A 17,405-nucleotide genomic window follows, 5' to 3' on the forward strand; every position below is an offset into this window, starting at 1 on the left:
TAAACCAATCAGAGCGTCATCTCACATTCCCTTTAAGAGCAGGCGCGCTTGTTCCATGGCGGCTTGCTATTATAACGGCGGATTTGCCAGACGCACGCCAGGAGCGGTTCACAGCCGAGGAGACCGACGTTCTCGTCTGGGCCGTAAAACACAGAGAAGTGACATTGGGGATGGAGAAACACACACAAATTTGCTTCGGTTAAACAGGCGTATAATAATTGTGGTAAATGTGTAAGCTAGATTTATGCCTATTTTTCACATCTTCATGGACACAACAATGATTTCCCTCGTGTGGTAATATTTTTCCTTGTAATAATGTATGGTTTGCAAAAATGTGAACTGCTGCTTCTGTGTAGATGAGAGAAGCAAAGTGTGTGTGTGTTGTGCACACGCTACATTATGGCCAAGCATGCGCCCTTAAAATAGCATCTGAATAACTCACCACTGACTTTAGACTAGGTTTTTCGTGGTCAGTGGCGGAATTGTTTTCTAAACCTGCATAATAGTACCAGGGAACGTTTGCGCCGGAACACGCCTCCTCTTTTCGCTGAACCGCCACCGGGAGCGCAAGTTCATTCCCTAATTTACCGACGTGCGTCTGTGGAGGGAAAAGCCCGCTGTGCGCGGGTGCAAAATAGGAATGATACATGCGTCGCTGTACAAAGGCAGTTACACTGGGTGCAAGATATGGCCCTTATTGTGTCCTTTCAACGTCTTCTAACACACTGCATCATTGTCTTTAGCTCCATTCACAGCTGCTGTGAGTTTGTCAACCAGAGGACCATATGATTTTGACTTCTTCTGTCTTTTCTTGATTCTCTCATTAGGAGCTTATGGAGTTGACAGGCGTTACATGGGAAAATCACTTCGAGGTACGAGATCGCTTAGCAAGCAAGAGAGGAAAATTCTGTCATCATTTTCTCATGTTGTTCCAAACCTGTATGCATTTCTTTCTTTTGTGGCACACAAAAGATGATATTTTCAAAAATGTCTTAGGCTTTTTTGGTCCATACTGGATACAATGAAAGTCAATGGGGTCCGACTGCATGCTCCAAAATATCTTGCATTGTGTTCCATATGCAGAAAGCAGGTCATACAGGTTAGGAACAACATGAGGGTGAATAAATGATGAGAGAATGCTGATTTGTGGGTGGAATATCCCTATAAACAGTATGACGATGTGAACAGATCTCTCTCTCTCTCTCTCTCTCTCTGTAGATCTTGTAAAGAGTGTGCCCTATCATGCCAGCTCCTGCTCTCTCAATAGTTCAGAGAACCCGTACGCCACCATCAAAGACCCTCCTCTGCTGCTGGCCAAGAGCTCTGAGTGCGGTTATGTGGAGATGAAGTCTCCCGCTCACAGAGATTCACCCTATGCTGAGATAAACGCCTCCAGCCCTACCAGCAATAACGTCTACGAAGTCGGTAAGAGGAAAATAAATCCAGCAATAGCGGAGACACTGTTTGTGTTATTCAAAGCTGACATAGTCACTGTAATAGAAATGAACCCGACTACTAATATTTTCTCAATATGTTTCAATATTTAGAAGTTCTTATTTGTACTTGATACGATGTTGCTCCATAGCCTGACTACGTCAGACTTCGTACTTCCGCTCAATTTCATTTCGCTTCTGTACTCAGTCTGAGACAGCGTCATAGCTTTCCGTTTTCCTCCGGCCTGAAAACAGCCAGCCAAACAACGAACAGAGGGCGGGCTGAGAGCCGTGACGTAGACGCTGATTGTACCGTGGATGCGTAGATTTACTTCACATAATCTGCAAAAGTTGTTCACAGCCATGTTCACTCCGGTATTTCGCTCGATGGTTTTGTTTTCGCATCATACATGTGTTTACAGTGGAATTTAGATGCGGCTGAGCATGCGCATAACACATGTCATAACCAAACGTTATGTGATTGGCTTACGGGTAACCAATGATTTTAAACTTCAGACAAGCGCCCCCCTGCGAGAAAGAAAACACTTTTCAATTATGCCCTTCCAGACTCTGTCTACGAAGCAAAGCGAAGTAGCAGAGTTTGGTATTACCAGGCTAGTTGCTCCATGGGAGAAACGTCTTTACTTGATGGGGCTACACATGGGAATACACTCCATAAGAACAGTCTCAAGTAACTGTGCACAGGTGTAGTGTATGTCCAAGCCGAGCGGGACTGACTCCTGTGCTTCTGCTGTGTTGAGTGAAGCCTGTTCCACTCGTGAGCAGCTGTTGTGTTCGTCATGTCGGCTGGGGAACGTGTACATACATTATAATCGGGGTCGCACGGCTGTCTCCTATCAGCCCTGCGTCCAGATGAGGAAACCTGTTTAATAATGACACTTTCCAGCTGAAAGATCTGAGCTGAAGCACTTTTAGCTTATCATGGAAGAATCGGCCTGTCCACACATCTCTTAAGAAACCTCACCATGTCTCTCTCTTACCTCTGATCTTCCACTGACCGCTCGAGAAGCAGCTGAAGACACAGCTCCTCCATCAGCACTCGAACCACAACTCTAATCGCGGCCCGCTTCTGCTCCAGTGGCTGTAAAAGCTTAAAACATGGCATAGAGGAACTACCAATGTTATTGGCTGTTGTATGGCAAAATGTTTATGAAGCCACCAATTCAGTGTTAGTTTTTACACAGTTTTTGTTTTAGTCTAATTAAACAGTTTTGATTTAAAAAAGCTATGACAACAATACAAGAAGAAAATGCTCCAAGACATTAACAATGTTTTCAAAGAAGAAAAAATCTTTAATGAATCTTCTTTCTTGCTAATCATTTTAGGTTCTTTGACTTACACGACAGAATGAAGCTGTTCACTATAGGAACTTAATGTTGGCAAACTACACTGCCCGGACAAAAAGTAAGAGTCGCTGTTTGGATTTAAATAGGCAAATGCTAAAGAGTCTATGATTGGATCATTATCGCAGCTCTGTCATGACAACTCTCGGGAGATTGGTATGGTAATAGAGATTGGCATGGTAATGAATATGGCAATTTTAATGTATTTGGTTTTGCTACGGCTTAACTTGCTACTGCCAGTACACTCACAGACATTGCCGTGAGCATGTAAGTCATGCTGTGCTGCTGCACATGTAACATACATGATTTAACCCCCAACAAAGCAGGAGACCAACATCTAATCAGATCATTTACAGGTTGTACAGCCAATGCCAATAAAGCTGTTATGCCACAGCTGAAAAGAAGACATTTGTAAAGCACTCTACACAGTTGCACAGGGTAATGGGAGAAATAGACAGTACAAGTAATATGTACGTGATGTTGAGTGAAAAAACAAGCTACTGCATCGACAGATATGCATATATCTGCACAATGATGACATTGACAGGAATGGATAGGACAAAACACCCCCCAAAACAGGCAGATCTATCGCCAAGACATATGTACTGTCTTTTTTTTTTTTTGTAATGGGACTGCATGTTTACTATGTGTTCCTGGGCTACCTTGCTGCCCAGCTTAACGCTAGTGACTTAAAGTTGAACTGTTTGATTGTCATTTAGCGTGACTCAGACACACAAGCATCTGAATCATCCACACATTTAGCATAGCTAATGAAAACATTGCTCTTGGAAATAAATGAATTAAAGTTACACCTCTAAATATGGTGAACGCCGTTTAAAGCGCAAACTCATGTGACATGAGTGACATTTTCATATCCATGCTAAACAGCGTATAAAACAGCAATAACTCTCTAAATAGACACTGCTACGGCTGCTTATATATGCCTCAGTGATTCACTCTGGTGACATGACGCTGGTTTAAAACATGTAAAGATATACTCCATTTAAGAATTAATATCCGGACCACACAATATACACAGAGATATGTAATAAAAGATCATTCACTTATCTTAGATGTGGACTCCAGATGCGTTCTGAAAGCGCACTGCTAACTGCTAAGTTGTAATCTGCTAAACAAAGACATTATAGTGTCGGGACAATGATAGACTGTGCATTTATTTGTATTTTATTACACTGCAAAGACTTTGTGCATGTCTGAAACTTAACAAAGAATAAAAAATAACACTGCAATATATTACTGCCTGTTAAATAAAGCAACATGCAGTATATTCCTAATGTTTCTTGGTGTTCTGCTGGACTGAAGCACAGGCTCGACTCTTCAACACAATGGTGACACACAAAACTCAGACAACAGAAACACTGTAAACCCCAGCAGAACATTAAACACTCTCAGATCTCAGCAGAGGAGGCTTAAACAACACAGACAGCATTACCAGCTCCACTTATTACTAACAGTCTGACTTTATTTCTGTCAGACGTCTACTGAGAATTACAGTTGTTTAGCTGTTGATGATTTATTGAAAAAAAGAAAGATATAAATTGTAATTTATAAAAAAAATACAAAAGTTTATTCAATCATAAAATTGAAACCATTTTGAACCACTGCCATATTCAGTCACACACAGACACCAAGAATCAGCTTATGAATCTCAACAACGGTGACATGCTTCATGCTGCAATGCATGCTGGGAACTATGGATGAGTTTTATACTGTGGTAGCTCCCAGAATGCATTGCAGCATGAAGCATGTCACCATTTTTGAGATTCATATGCTGATTCTTGATGTCTGTGTGTGACTGAATATTCATGAAGTTCAAAATGTTTTGTGCACAATGTGTTTGAAAAAATATCTGATTAACACAACAAAGTTTGGTCCTTAGTTAAAGCTTTGCAGTGTTTATAATACAGTGTTTAAATAGCATTTTATGATCTAACACATTTTTGATCAGTGATAAATCTTGGGATGAGATCTGTGGCTTTGGATGTTTTATGATGATTATGACATCAACAATAAATACTATTTGCTCAGTAAGTTTCTGTTTAATAAAAACAATTAATGCACACCGTATATCACCGTCTATCATTGTCCTGACACTCTTTAGTATGTTTTTACAGTAGAAACTTACGACTTTGAGTAAAACATCCAATTTACGGCAATCATTTTCCACGTTTTCAAATTACACTTAAATAATTAGTAATAATTAGTAATAACATTTTACAGTGTAAATATATTGTAAATACATTTTTCAATAAATGAAAAGCGGCAATTCCTTATGTATTATTCAATATATTGTAATATATAACACATTATATTAACGCAATATATTATTGCATATATTTACACCATATAATATATTGATCATGAAAATATGCAAATATATTTTCGTTCCGTAAGGGTGTAGCTTTTCATTTCTTAAACACATCATAACAATATAACAATATTTCAGGATGACAATGTCCAGATTCATGAGGCTCAGACTGTGAAGGAATGGTGGAGAGGAGCGAGAAGAAGAATTTTCACCTCTGAGTCCAGATCTTGAACTCACTGAGAGTGTTTGGGATGTGCTGGAGGAGACTTTATAGAGTGCTGGACTCTTGCACTGACAATAGCAGATCTTGAACTCACTGAGAGTGTTTGGGATGTGCTGGAGGAGACTTTATAGAGTGCTGGACTCTTGCACTGACAATAGCAGATCTTAAACTCACTGAGAGTGTTTGGGATGTGCTGGAGGAGACTTTATAGAGTGCTGGACTCTTGCACTGACAATAGCAGATCTTGAACTCACTGAGAGTGTTTGGGATGTGCTGGAGGAGACTTTATAGAGTGCTGGACTCTTGCACTGACAATAGCAGATCTTAAACTCACTGAGAGTGTTTGGGATGTGCTGGAGGAGACTTTATAGAGTGCTGGACTGTTGCACTGACAATAGCAGATCTTGAACTCACTGAGAGTGTTTGGGATGTGCTGGAGGAGACTTTATAGAGTGCTGGACTCTTGCACTGACAATAGCAGATCTTGAACTCACAGAGTGTTTGGGATGTGCTGGAGGAGACTTTATAGAGTGCTGGACTTTTGCACTGACAATAGCAGATCTTGAACTCACTGAGAGTGTTTGGGATGTGCTGGAGGAGACTTTACAGAGAGCTGGACTCTTGCACTGACAATAGCAGATCTTGAGCAAACATTGATGCACCTCTTGATGGAAATAACATCAAGATCTTGTATTGACAATGCAAATCCAAACTGTGACTTTTTATTTGGCCGGGCAGTGTATATGTTCTAAAGAATAAAAATACATTCTACTATTTAGTCAGTTTTATTGATAATGAAATAATAGCATGAACTGTCTCATTGTTTGGGCCCATTATTGCATGTTAAAGTCTTTAATTATTGAAACTGCGTATATCTCATCTACACTCTTATTTTCTAATGTGGATCAGTATTTTGTCTCGATGCGAACGAGAGCCGTGAATCCTGTCGTGCACAGACATGTGTCAGCAGTGTTCGGCTGATCCGCGCCACTTCTGCAGTCCATCGAGTGCATAAACCGATACATACTAATCATGAGACAGTATTCTAGTGTTCCTCCATATCCCATCTGCATATTGCTCCTCTGATATTAAATGATATTAAATGTAGGACTATTATATTATTGCTTTATCTTCTTTTCAATACTTTAATAGTTTTTAACAGTTTTTTTATTTTTTTATCACCACGTTTGAAGCCACTGGTTTTCCCGCAGTGGGACTCGACTTTCCTGTGGAAACTGTTTTATTGGAAGACAATTAAAAATTTTTTTTTACAATCTTACAGATGTCTCTTTACCAATAATACAAAATAACAATAATAATAATAATACATAAAAATAAATAAAATAATAATAATTAATAAATAAATTAAAAAATTAAAAAAAGAATATAACAAACCATCCCATACCCGAACTGTGTTGTTTGTGCTGTGCTCCTGACACCGGATGCATATGTTCAGAAAGTCCCGGAATGATGAGTGCCGGGTCTGGCTGCATTTGCACCCTAAACATTTCTGAAAGCACATCAAAAATTCCATTCCAATAACTCTATATCTTGGAGCAAAAAAACAAAACTATGGAAAAAATAAGCATCTAGTGAACAACATTTGTCACAAAGAGGCTTTGAAAAATTCTATGCAGTTTCTTTTTGGAATAATGCAGTCTGTGAATGACCTTAAACTGAATAAGGCAGTGTCTAGAACTGATAACTGCTGAGTTTTTGTCACAACTGATTCTTGGTATTCATAAATAATTAGTCAGATAAAAATATATAACCTCAAGTGCATGTACATAAGACACATGCTCATTATTGCTAACAGTCTGAACCTGTGTTCTTCCATTTCCAGAGCCGACCATCAGTTCTGTTCTCACGCTCTCCAACAACAACTGCAACGGGCCGTTTTGTCAAGATCCATACGACCTCCCAAAGAACAGCCACATCCCGTGCCATTACGACCTCCTGCCCACGAGAGACAGCAGCCCGTCGCCCCACGAGGACACGGACCGCAAGTAACGCTCACAGACGTCAGTGATCAGAAGCCCAAGTCCTCCACTGTCTCTGCTGTCAGGCATCATTATAAAAGCTCTTCTGGCTTTCACATTTCAATAGTTCTCGTCAAAACTATTTGTCAAGTTCCTGTCCTGTGGAGAACAAGAGGGCGAGTGTTTCAGCAAACATTCCCGATATTCAGCTCGACTTAAACGACTCATTCCATTCATTAAAAACAACATATCATAGAAATACAAGACAATCCTCGATGTTTCTGATAGAAGATGTCAGATTTTTCCCAATGACAGTTTTCTGTTTCTTTCATTAGGATATCTAGTATATTAATACTGTTTATTGAGACCAGACTGTCAGCTCAATGTTTCTGTTGATATTTTTTTTTTTTTTTGTCCGACAGTATTTCAGGTTTACCAAAGGTTGACGTGCGCTGATAAAGCACTGAGAAAGCGTGTTGTACTTATATTGACAGCTGCCCATTAAATATAGTCTAAAGTCACAAGTTTCAACATTTTTTAGCTTACGCCTTTTGATTTTAGTTCTATAAATCATGATCACTGAAATGAAGGACAAATACAAATAGTGTTTAGTACTTTATAGTTTTTAAAGTAAAGCTAAAGCTGGACTTTTGCGAAGAAAGACAAATCTTAAAAATCTTTGGAGTATTTAGGACAAACATTCATACGTGTAATGAGTCTTAAAGCACTCTGAGCCTGAACTTTAACTGTATAAAACTGTACATAGTTCCAGTTCGTCTATGAATTGCATTTATTTGCTATAAAATTTTAACATATTCCTAAATTCCTTTATAACTTGACCAATATTGTTCAGACCTGGACATGCAGTGAAGACCTCAGTATACGGTGTTTTCAATAGACTTTTTTTATTTCAGTTTACTAAATATGCCACACAATGAAATGATTAATAATACTGATTCCAAAAACAACTGAGTGTGTATGAGTGTGTGCTGTATGTATCTTAAAACTGTATCTTTGTTTTGCATTTCTCCTGATCTTTTTTAATAAATGCACAAAGCTGCACAGTGTGTGATTTTCCCTTCCCAAAGAGCATATCCTTCATATGAGAATATATCCTCTAGAAAAACACATTCTTTTAAATTTTTTTAGCTGAAATATCCTGGATTTTGGATCCTGGCAATTGTGATACAATAAAATTACATATTGTCAAGTTGATGTATTTAGGCGAGCTTAAAGTTATAAATAATTCTTTGTTATTGTTTCTATCATTGATTTCAGTAAGGGCACAGTGAATCACACCAGTTTCAGTCAATCACTGAATACACACAGTGTTGAATAAACTCTCCTGGGAGTTTACATGGCTCCACACTCAAGAATGAAAAAGTGGTCAAATATGAGTGTTAAATGAACACTGAAGCAGTGTTAAAGTTAATGAGATAATTAAGTGATTAATGGAGTGAAGATTGAGCATTATTGAAGACACCTGTATGTGTCGAAAATCTAAATGTATGTCACCATTATGGTGATCAGTGTTTGCTTTAGTTGGGCTCATGACCCTTACGTTATTAACATTAGATTTAGTTTGACTGTTGAACTGAGTTATCACAGCCAGATGAACAAAGACAAAAGGTGATCTGCTGGTGTTTTGATGTAATCTCATATAGAGCCTAATTTCTGAATTAGGTTTACGTTATTGATTATAGCAACACTGTGATTCCACAGCATAAGATCAAGCTTTTTCTAAATAATCCTAAGGATTTCTTAAAAGTTGTTCTGAAAGAAAAAAAAAAGTTCTACAAATCTTTCATGTAAGCACACACAGACATCAAGAATCTCAGCAGTGGCGACAAACACACATTTCAGAGAAACAGATCAACTCTGAATATTAGAAAACAAGCGACTTAAAAGTCACATTAAAACAGCAGAAATAAAAGAAAATATTAAGAATAAAGGAAATTACTAAAACAATTCAGATCCTAATTTATTCCTACCGCAGTGCATGATGGGAGCCATGAATGAGTGATTTGAGGACACTGCACTGCAACATGCTTTATAACTGTCCCCATTGCTGAGATTCACAGGATGATTCTTGATGTCTGTGTGTCTTAATAAAAAAGCTTTTTTCAAAGGTTTTGTATCAGAAGTTTAAGAAATCCTTTGGATTGCATTTAAAATGCTAAAAATCTGATGCTGTACAAGGACAGTGCTGCTATAATCAATGAAGTAAACCTAAAACCTCCGAGATTTTAGGCTCCAAAATGAGATCAGTGATAAATTCTTTGATAAATCTGTTTAAAATCAATGTCTTAAAACAACTATAATCCAATGCATCTGCAAAAAACATAATTAGTCATTATAACATGTACAACATTACATTAACATTATTTTTATTTGCAAAATGAAGCTGTGTATTTATTTCTGATTTCCTGAACAATTTGGCTTCATTGATATGATGATCTCTGAAAAGTTATGATGACCAGACATTTATGGTAGTGTGTGTTGATTGGTGTTTATATTTGCTCAAGCTTGACAACCTAATTGCCTTTTTGATTACTTTCTAATATATATTTCTAATTACAAATAAGTACAAAGATTACATTGTTAAAAGGGATGCTTATGAGAGAGCAAAGATCTGAAACTGCTGAGTCTGAAGGGTTTTGATTATATCACCCACCAGGTACACGGCACTCAGCGTACTGTCATTCTGAAGAAGAAAACAAATCATTCATCATAATTTGCCTGCCTTATATGTGTATATATATATATATATATATATATATATATATATATATAATCTCTCTCTTTTTTATATATATATATATATACTGTATATATATTAATATTTGTTGTTTTTCAGGCCAGCTGCTATTGAAGAGAAACTGAACTCTGAGCGCAGAGACGAGTGAAGAAGAGAGTAGTAATATGGTTTAATCACCTCTGTTATAGAGATCTTTGAGGCCTATTGAAAGGTGATTGACAGTTAGGAAAATGTTTGCAATGTGACCATTTTAGTGTCTAATTTGTGCTGCCTTTGAGTCATTCATGTAAAAATCTGTTTAGTAAAGTCATTGTCATTTGAAGAGAGAGCATGTTAGCATGAGCACAATAGACACATTCATAGGAAATAACCTTGGTTTAAATAAACCACAATTATCAATATACAACATTCCCTCTAATACTCACAGGTTGTGTTATTGCTGCAAATAACTATATCAGTGAGTTTTGATTGAACTTTGCTCACTGTAAGTTGTGTTGGGCTTCTTCTAATCTCATGTTCAGTGTAACTCATAGAGTTCTGTATAGTGACGACAGACACACTCATGTCCAGCTTGATGAGGATATAGCCAAAGCTTTTAAAGGTAAACTGAGAAAACAACGAAATTATTATACATATATTCAAACATGGATACAAAAATGTTAATCATTGGTTAATTTAATATGCATTCTTCTTCCCTTTCCCAGATCCTGTGATAAAGCAGTCTTCTAACACTACAGTGTGTGAACCACAAGCCCTCAGTTGTGGAAAATGAGTCGTCCTCAGAGAAGTGATCGTCCACTTGAAGATGAAGATGTGACACTAACTCTTCTGTTTCTTTGGTTCAGCCATTTGTAGGCCTGAGTTTGTACATAATGCATTATTCACTTCTGCACACTGTTTTTCCGTAACTTTTATTTAGATTTTTTCAGAAAATTGCATTGTGATGCTTATTTATTTAGTGATGTAATATTCATAGTGTACTCTTCAGTAATACAGGTATAACTGAAACGTTCTACTTTTTTTTGTAAATAAATGTAGCTCTGCCATAGCATTTCACTGATCTTTGTTATAATGTATTTTGTTCAAGAGATGATATCTGCTGCTGTACTTTTTTAATGTACTCTTATGTATTTATTTTGCAACTTACACAAGAAGATATTATATTAAAGTTGTCTTGATTTCAAAGTCTGTGTATGTCTTAACATTTATATTTAATTATTTTTGCGCTTTTAATATAGCATTTTGAATACTGAATAAAACAGCTTTATAATAAACTATTAGTGTAATGCTAATACATTTTTAATGAGCTGAAATGCTGTTTAAATATTCTTGAAGTACATTAAAATTAAGCTTCAAATATATTATAACTGTAGTTTAAGACATGAAAGTATATTTTTAATGAAATGTAAAGAAATACACTTAAATGTACTTGAAGTGGTTCCATTTTAGCACAATTTAATAAATTAAAATATAGTGCAAATAGCTTAAAATTGATCGTAAAGCATATCTTGAAATACACTTAATTCACTTGAAGTTGTTTGAAAATAATATAATTAATACGCACTTAGTACAGTACAATTTAAATAGGCCTACATTTCTTTTTCACCTGGGTATATTGCTAGTATGTTTCGAAGACACTCATAATGAATTTGTAATGTACTTGTAACATAAATAAAGTACACTTTAATATCACTAATCAAGCATGTAATTAGTCCCTACACAGGAATATACTTAAAGTATTCTAAGTTGTTAAAAAAGTTGTTCCAATTTATTACATAGTACACTAAATACACTTAAAGTTATGCTTTACTACAATTTAATTACTACTAAAATATACTAAGTACAAAATGGAGCTTTCCTGGAGCTCAAACAGTAGAGCGCTGGCGCTTGCAACGCCGAGGTCATGGGTTCGATTCCCAGGGAAAGCCAAAGCTGATAAGAATGTAAATGTGTCCTTGAAATGCAATGCAAGTCACTTTGGATTAAAGCGTCTGCCAAATGCATAAATGTAAATGTAAAATTAGTTGTTTCAAAATAGCACACTTCCAGTTAACTAATCATTAACACACTTAGCATAATACTTAGCATATATATTTTTTTTCACCAGGGAAAGAACAAGTTTAAAAAGAGTTTGAAGTTGAAATAGCGTTCAAGGAAAGGACTGATATCCTTCTGTAGCCAGCGTGGCGATGTGGATCATCCGTCTGTGAGGAGGACTGATCCAGGAGACTGGAGGATCAGAGATCTCTCACTATACAGTGTGATGATGAAGAACAATCACTCTACAGTGTGCACTAAGAAATGCCACTACAAAGAACATGTAAAAGAAGCACAAATATATGTTATAAGGACAAAGATGGAGAAGAGGACATATGAAACTTTAAATATAGAATATAAAGACACAATTGTTGAGGGTGTGTCTGTGGTCAAGAGGCTGGAGGAAGAACTGAAAGAATTAGAGAGAGAGAGAAAATAAAGCTGGTGACTGAAGCTTTTTACTGTGTGGAAACTCTGGAGATGATCGCTCTCAACACTGATTCTCTGTTCACACTTCAGTGATTTTCTGACTGAGAAGCTAAAGGAAATAAATGAGCCTGAAAAAGCTAAAATACTGGAAAACATCAAGAAGAGACTCAACATAAACACAAATCATGCCTCAGCTTCTCAAACCCCGATGAAACTCTAGATCCTTCATCATAGGATCCTGAAAATGTTTCTGCTTCTTTCAAAAACATGTCCTTGATATAAAGCTATATCATCATTGATTATAAAAGAATTTGATTATTTTATGAATCTAACATTTTCTATCATCACACTATATGCTAAATTACTTATGTAAAATACTATCGTGATACTATTCACAATCCACAATATTGTTATTTATCATGAAGTGATGTGCATGCAAGTGGCTGTTTAGGGACAGATAGGAATTGTATTATTTAGCACTGCCATCTAGAGGCCATATGAGACAGTACTGCAGACACGAAAGCTTTGCTTTAATCTGGACTCTGCAGTTTTTGGCCTCACACATTGCTTCATGGAGATCCTCTGGCCGCCATGCAGACCAGATACAATGACCATAAAAACAGAATAAGATAAATGGAAAGATTCAAAGTCAAACTCCACATGGCAACAGGAACAGGAAATTACATCACCAGAACTAAAAAAAAGAAAGAAAATTGACTCAAATCAATGTATCAATAAACAACATAAACTTCTAAAAAGCTCACAGTCGTAGTTAAATTAATGTAAACAAATATAGTGGAATCAGACTTTTTTCCCCCTGCATTTTCTCGTTGCAGGTTTATGCTAAAAAAATACCAAAATGACAAAAAAATCTAAATTTAGGACTGAAACTAGATTTGACTAGAGTATCTGTGGCAAATTCTTTTGATTGGACATTGACTGCATACACAGTATACATCAATATTAGTCAAATATCTTTCTGCAATGGAGGTATGTGTACCTGCTGGAGACCAAAAATACATTCTATACTATCTAACTATTTGATATTTACAAAGCAAAAGTTACTTAGAAAAAACTTTAGAATGCTAGTATGCCATACATTTCGTAACTCTGACCTTAACCGGTTCAAATTCCAGGAAAAAGTCACATATTGTATTGGTTGTCTTGTACATCAACCAATCATCCTGCATGTCAATGGCATATTTTGATCTCACTTTCTCTGCTCCAATCTCCATTGTACAAATGATCTGTGTTGTATTAGCTACTATTACTTTTTATTGTAATTTGTCTGTTATCTGTAGTAGGCTACATGAAGGTTCCCTTTGTAAAGGGTTTCTAAATTTGTTGGTTAATGGCTAATAAGTCATTTACAAATGCATTATTAATCGTTGATAAGCAGTTACAACACATGAATAAAATAGGTGACTTTAATGCAATTCCAGCCAAATAGTGAGCCATTTTTAACTCACATGTTAAAAGTGCTTAATAAATGTATTTATTCACACTTATTTAACTCAAAACCAGATTAATTTACTTCACGATGCAGCAAAAATAGTGAGATTGAATTAATGAATGAATGAAGCGTTTATATAGCGCTTTCATAGACGTACCACTGTACACCCAAAGCGCTTTACAATCATATCAGGGAATCTCTCCTCAGTCACCACCAGTGTAAAGCATCATCTACTTGGATGATGCGACGGCAGCCACAGTACAATGGCGCCAGTGCGCTCACCACACACCAGCCATAGGTGGAGACAGTGCTCTCGCCACACACCAGCTATAGGTGGAGACAGAGCGCTCACCACACACCAGCCATAGGTGGAGACAGAGCGCTCAACACACACCAGCTATAGGTGGAGACAGTGCTCTCGCCACACACCAGCTATAGGTGGAGACAGTGCTCTCAACACACACCAGCTATAGGTGGAGCCAGCGCTCTCGCCACACACCAGCTATAGGTGGAGCTAGTGCTCTCACCACACACCAGCTATAGGTGGAGCCAGTGCTCTCAACATACACCAGCTATAGGTGGAGACAGAGCACTCACCACACACCAGCCATAGGCGGAGACAGAGCGCTCACCACACGCCAGCTATAGGTGGAGACAGAGCGCTCACCACACACCAGCCATAGGTGGAGCCAGAGCTCTCACCACACGCCAGCTATAGGTGGAGACAGTGCTCTCACCACACACCAGCTATAGGTGGAGACAGAGCGCTCACCACACGCCAGCTATAGGTGGAGACAGAGCGCTCACCACACACCAGCCATAGGTGGAGACAGAGCGCTCACCACACGCCAGCTATAGGTGGAGACAGTGCTCTCACCACACACCAGCTATAGGTGGAGACAGAGCTCTCACCACACACCAGCTATAGGTGGAGACAGTGCTCTCGCCACACGCCAGCTATAGGTGGAGCTAGTGCTCTCAACACACACCATGTATAGATGGAGACAGAGCGCTCACCACACACCAGCCATAGGTGGAGCCAGCGCTCTCGCCACACACCAGCTATAGGTGGAGACAGTGCTCTCAACACACACCAGCTATAGACAGTGCTCTCAACACACACCAGCTATAGGTGGAGCCAGCGCTCTCGCCACACGCCAGCTATAGGTGGAGCTAGTGCTCTCAACACACACCATGTATAGATGGAGACAGTGCTCTCAACACACACCAGCTATAGGTGGAGACAGTGCTCTCAACACACACCAGCTATAGGTGGAGACAGTGCTCTCGCCACACACCAGCTATAGGTGGAGACAGTGCTCTCAACACACACCAGCTATAGGTGGAGACAGTGCTCTCAACACACACCAGCTATAGGTGGAGACAGTGCTCTCGCCACACACCAGCTATAGGTGGAGACAGTGCTCTCAACACACACCAGCTATAGGTGGAGCCAGCGCTCTCGCCACACACCAGCTATAGGTGGAGCTAGTGCTCTCACCACACACCAGCTATAGGTGGAGCCAGTGCTCTCCACATACACCAGCTATAGGTGGAGACAGAGCACTCACCACACACCAGCCATAGGTGGAGCCAGCGCTCTCGCCACACACCAGCCATAGGTGGAGACAGTGCTCTCGCCACACACCAGCTATAGGTGGAGACAGTGCTCTCAACACACACCAGCTATAGGTGGAGCCAGCGCTCTCGCCACACACCAGCTATAGGTGGAGCTAGTGCTCTCACCACACACCAGCTATAGGTGGAGCCAGTGCTCTCAACATACACCAGCTATAGGTGGAGCTAGTGCTCTCACCACACACCAGCTGTAGGTGGAGCCAGCGCTCTCGCCACACGCCAGCTATAGGTGGAGCTAGTGCTCTCAACACACACCATGTATAGATGGAGACAGTGCTCTCAACACACACCAGCTATAGGTGGAGACAGTGCTCTCAACACACACCAGCTATAGGTGGAGACAGTGCTCTCGCCACACACCAGCTATAGGTGGAGACAGTGCTCTCAACACACACCAGCTATAGGTGGAGACAGTGCTCTCGCCACACACCAGCTATAGGTGGAGACAGTGCTCTCAACACACACCAGCTATAGGTGGAGACAGTGCTCTCAACACACACCAGCTATAGGTGGAGACAGTGCTCTCGCCACACACCAGCTATAGGTGGAGACAGTGCTCTCAACACACACCAGCTATAGGTGGAGCCAGCGCTCTCGCCACACACCAGCTATAGGTGGAGCTAGTGCTCTCACCACACACCAGCTATAGGTGGAGCCAGTGCTCTCAACATACACCAGCTATAGGTGGAGACAGAGCACTCACCACACACCAGCCATAGGTGGAGCCAGCGCTCTCGCCACACACCAGCCATAGGTGGAGACAGTGCTCTCGCCACACACCAGCTATAGGTGGAGACAGTGCTCTCAACACACACCAGCTATAGGTGGAGCCAGCGCTCTCGCCACACACCAGCTATAGGTGGAGCTAGTGCTCTCACCACACACCAGCTATAGGTGGAGCCAGTGCTCTCAACATACACCAGCTATAGGTGGAGCTAGTGCTCTCACCACACACCAGCTGTAGGTGGAGCCAGTGCTCTCGCCACACGCCAGCTATAGGTGGAGCCAGTGCTCTCGCCACACACCAGCTGTAGGTGGAGCCAGTGCTCTCAACATACACCAGCTATAGGTGGAGACAGTGCTCTCAACATACACCAGCTATAGGTGGAGACAGTGCTCTCACCATACACCAGCTATAGGTGGAGACAGTGCTCTCAACACCTTTACTGGTCCACCTGTGCATGGAAACCTATAGCATCATATGGATGAAATTTGTCCAGGACACCAGGATTACACCCCTACTCTTTACGAGAAGTGCCATGGGATTTTTAATGACCACAGAAGAGTCACTGAATGGTGTATTTGTGGTTTTCTCATTAATATTTCATGACTGTCACTTTTATTACTTCTTATTTCAATCTTACCCATGACAGTTAGCAAAAAGGTCATGATATCAACAGCAACATATAAAAACTGATTTCTTGTTTATCAAAATGAAATTATTCAATTTTATTAAAAAATCACAAGTGCACAACCACAATTATGTGAGATATTAAAAAAATGTAATTCCAGTATTCCTATGAAACTTAATGTAGAATGGATACATGTGAACCATTTATTCATGAGTTATAATGTAAAGACATTAATAACCTGTGAAAGTGAACCATAATGTAAAGTGGGCATTTATGAACCATTTGTTCATGAGTTATCAACATTAATAACTTGTGAAAGTGAACCTCAATGTAAAGCGGAAACCTGTGAACCATTTATTCACAAGTTAGAAACATTAATAACCTGTGAAAGTAAACTTTAATGTAAAGTG

The 17,405-nt window shown here is 39.2% G+C and overlaps 1 protein-coding gene and 2 long non-coding RNA genes across 3 annotated transcripts in view; 1 reads left to right on the plus strand and 2 right to left on the minus strand.

Annotated features, from left to right (window-relative positions):
• megf10 (multiple EGF-like-domains 10) overlaps window positions 1-8,390 on the plus strand; it is a 108,572-nt gene extending 100,182 nt beyond the window's left edge. Inside the window, exons 23-25 of the mRNA XM_082157387.1 lie at window positions 828-872; window positions 1,219-1,425; window positions 7,193-8,390. Of these exons, the coding sequence (XP_082013513.1) occupies window positions 828-872; window positions 1,219-1,425; window positions 7,193-7,359 (419 nt within the window). The 3' untranslated portion in view covers window positions 7,360-8,390. The remainder of the gene's footprint in view (window positions 1-827; window positions 873-1,218; window positions 1,426-7,192) is intronic.
• The window catches only part of LOC309488959, a 217,475-nt gene that overhangs the window by 164,646 nt on the left and 35,424 nt on the right, over window positions 1-17,405 (minus strand). The gene's annotated exons all lie outside the window — the stretch shown is intronic.
• The window catches only part of LOC309488961, a 132,775-nt gene that overhangs the window by 82,061 nt on the left and 33,309 nt on the right, over window positions 1-17,405 (minus strand). The gene's annotated exons all lie outside the window — the stretch shown is intronic.

The sequence above is a fragment of the Leuciscus leuciscus genome (assembly GCF_965113295.1).
Source record: "Leuciscus leuciscus genome assembly, chromosome: 24".
Lineage (NCBI taxonomy): Eukaryota > Metazoa > Chordata > Actinopteri > Cypriniformes > Leuciscidae > Leuciscus > Leuciscus leuciscus.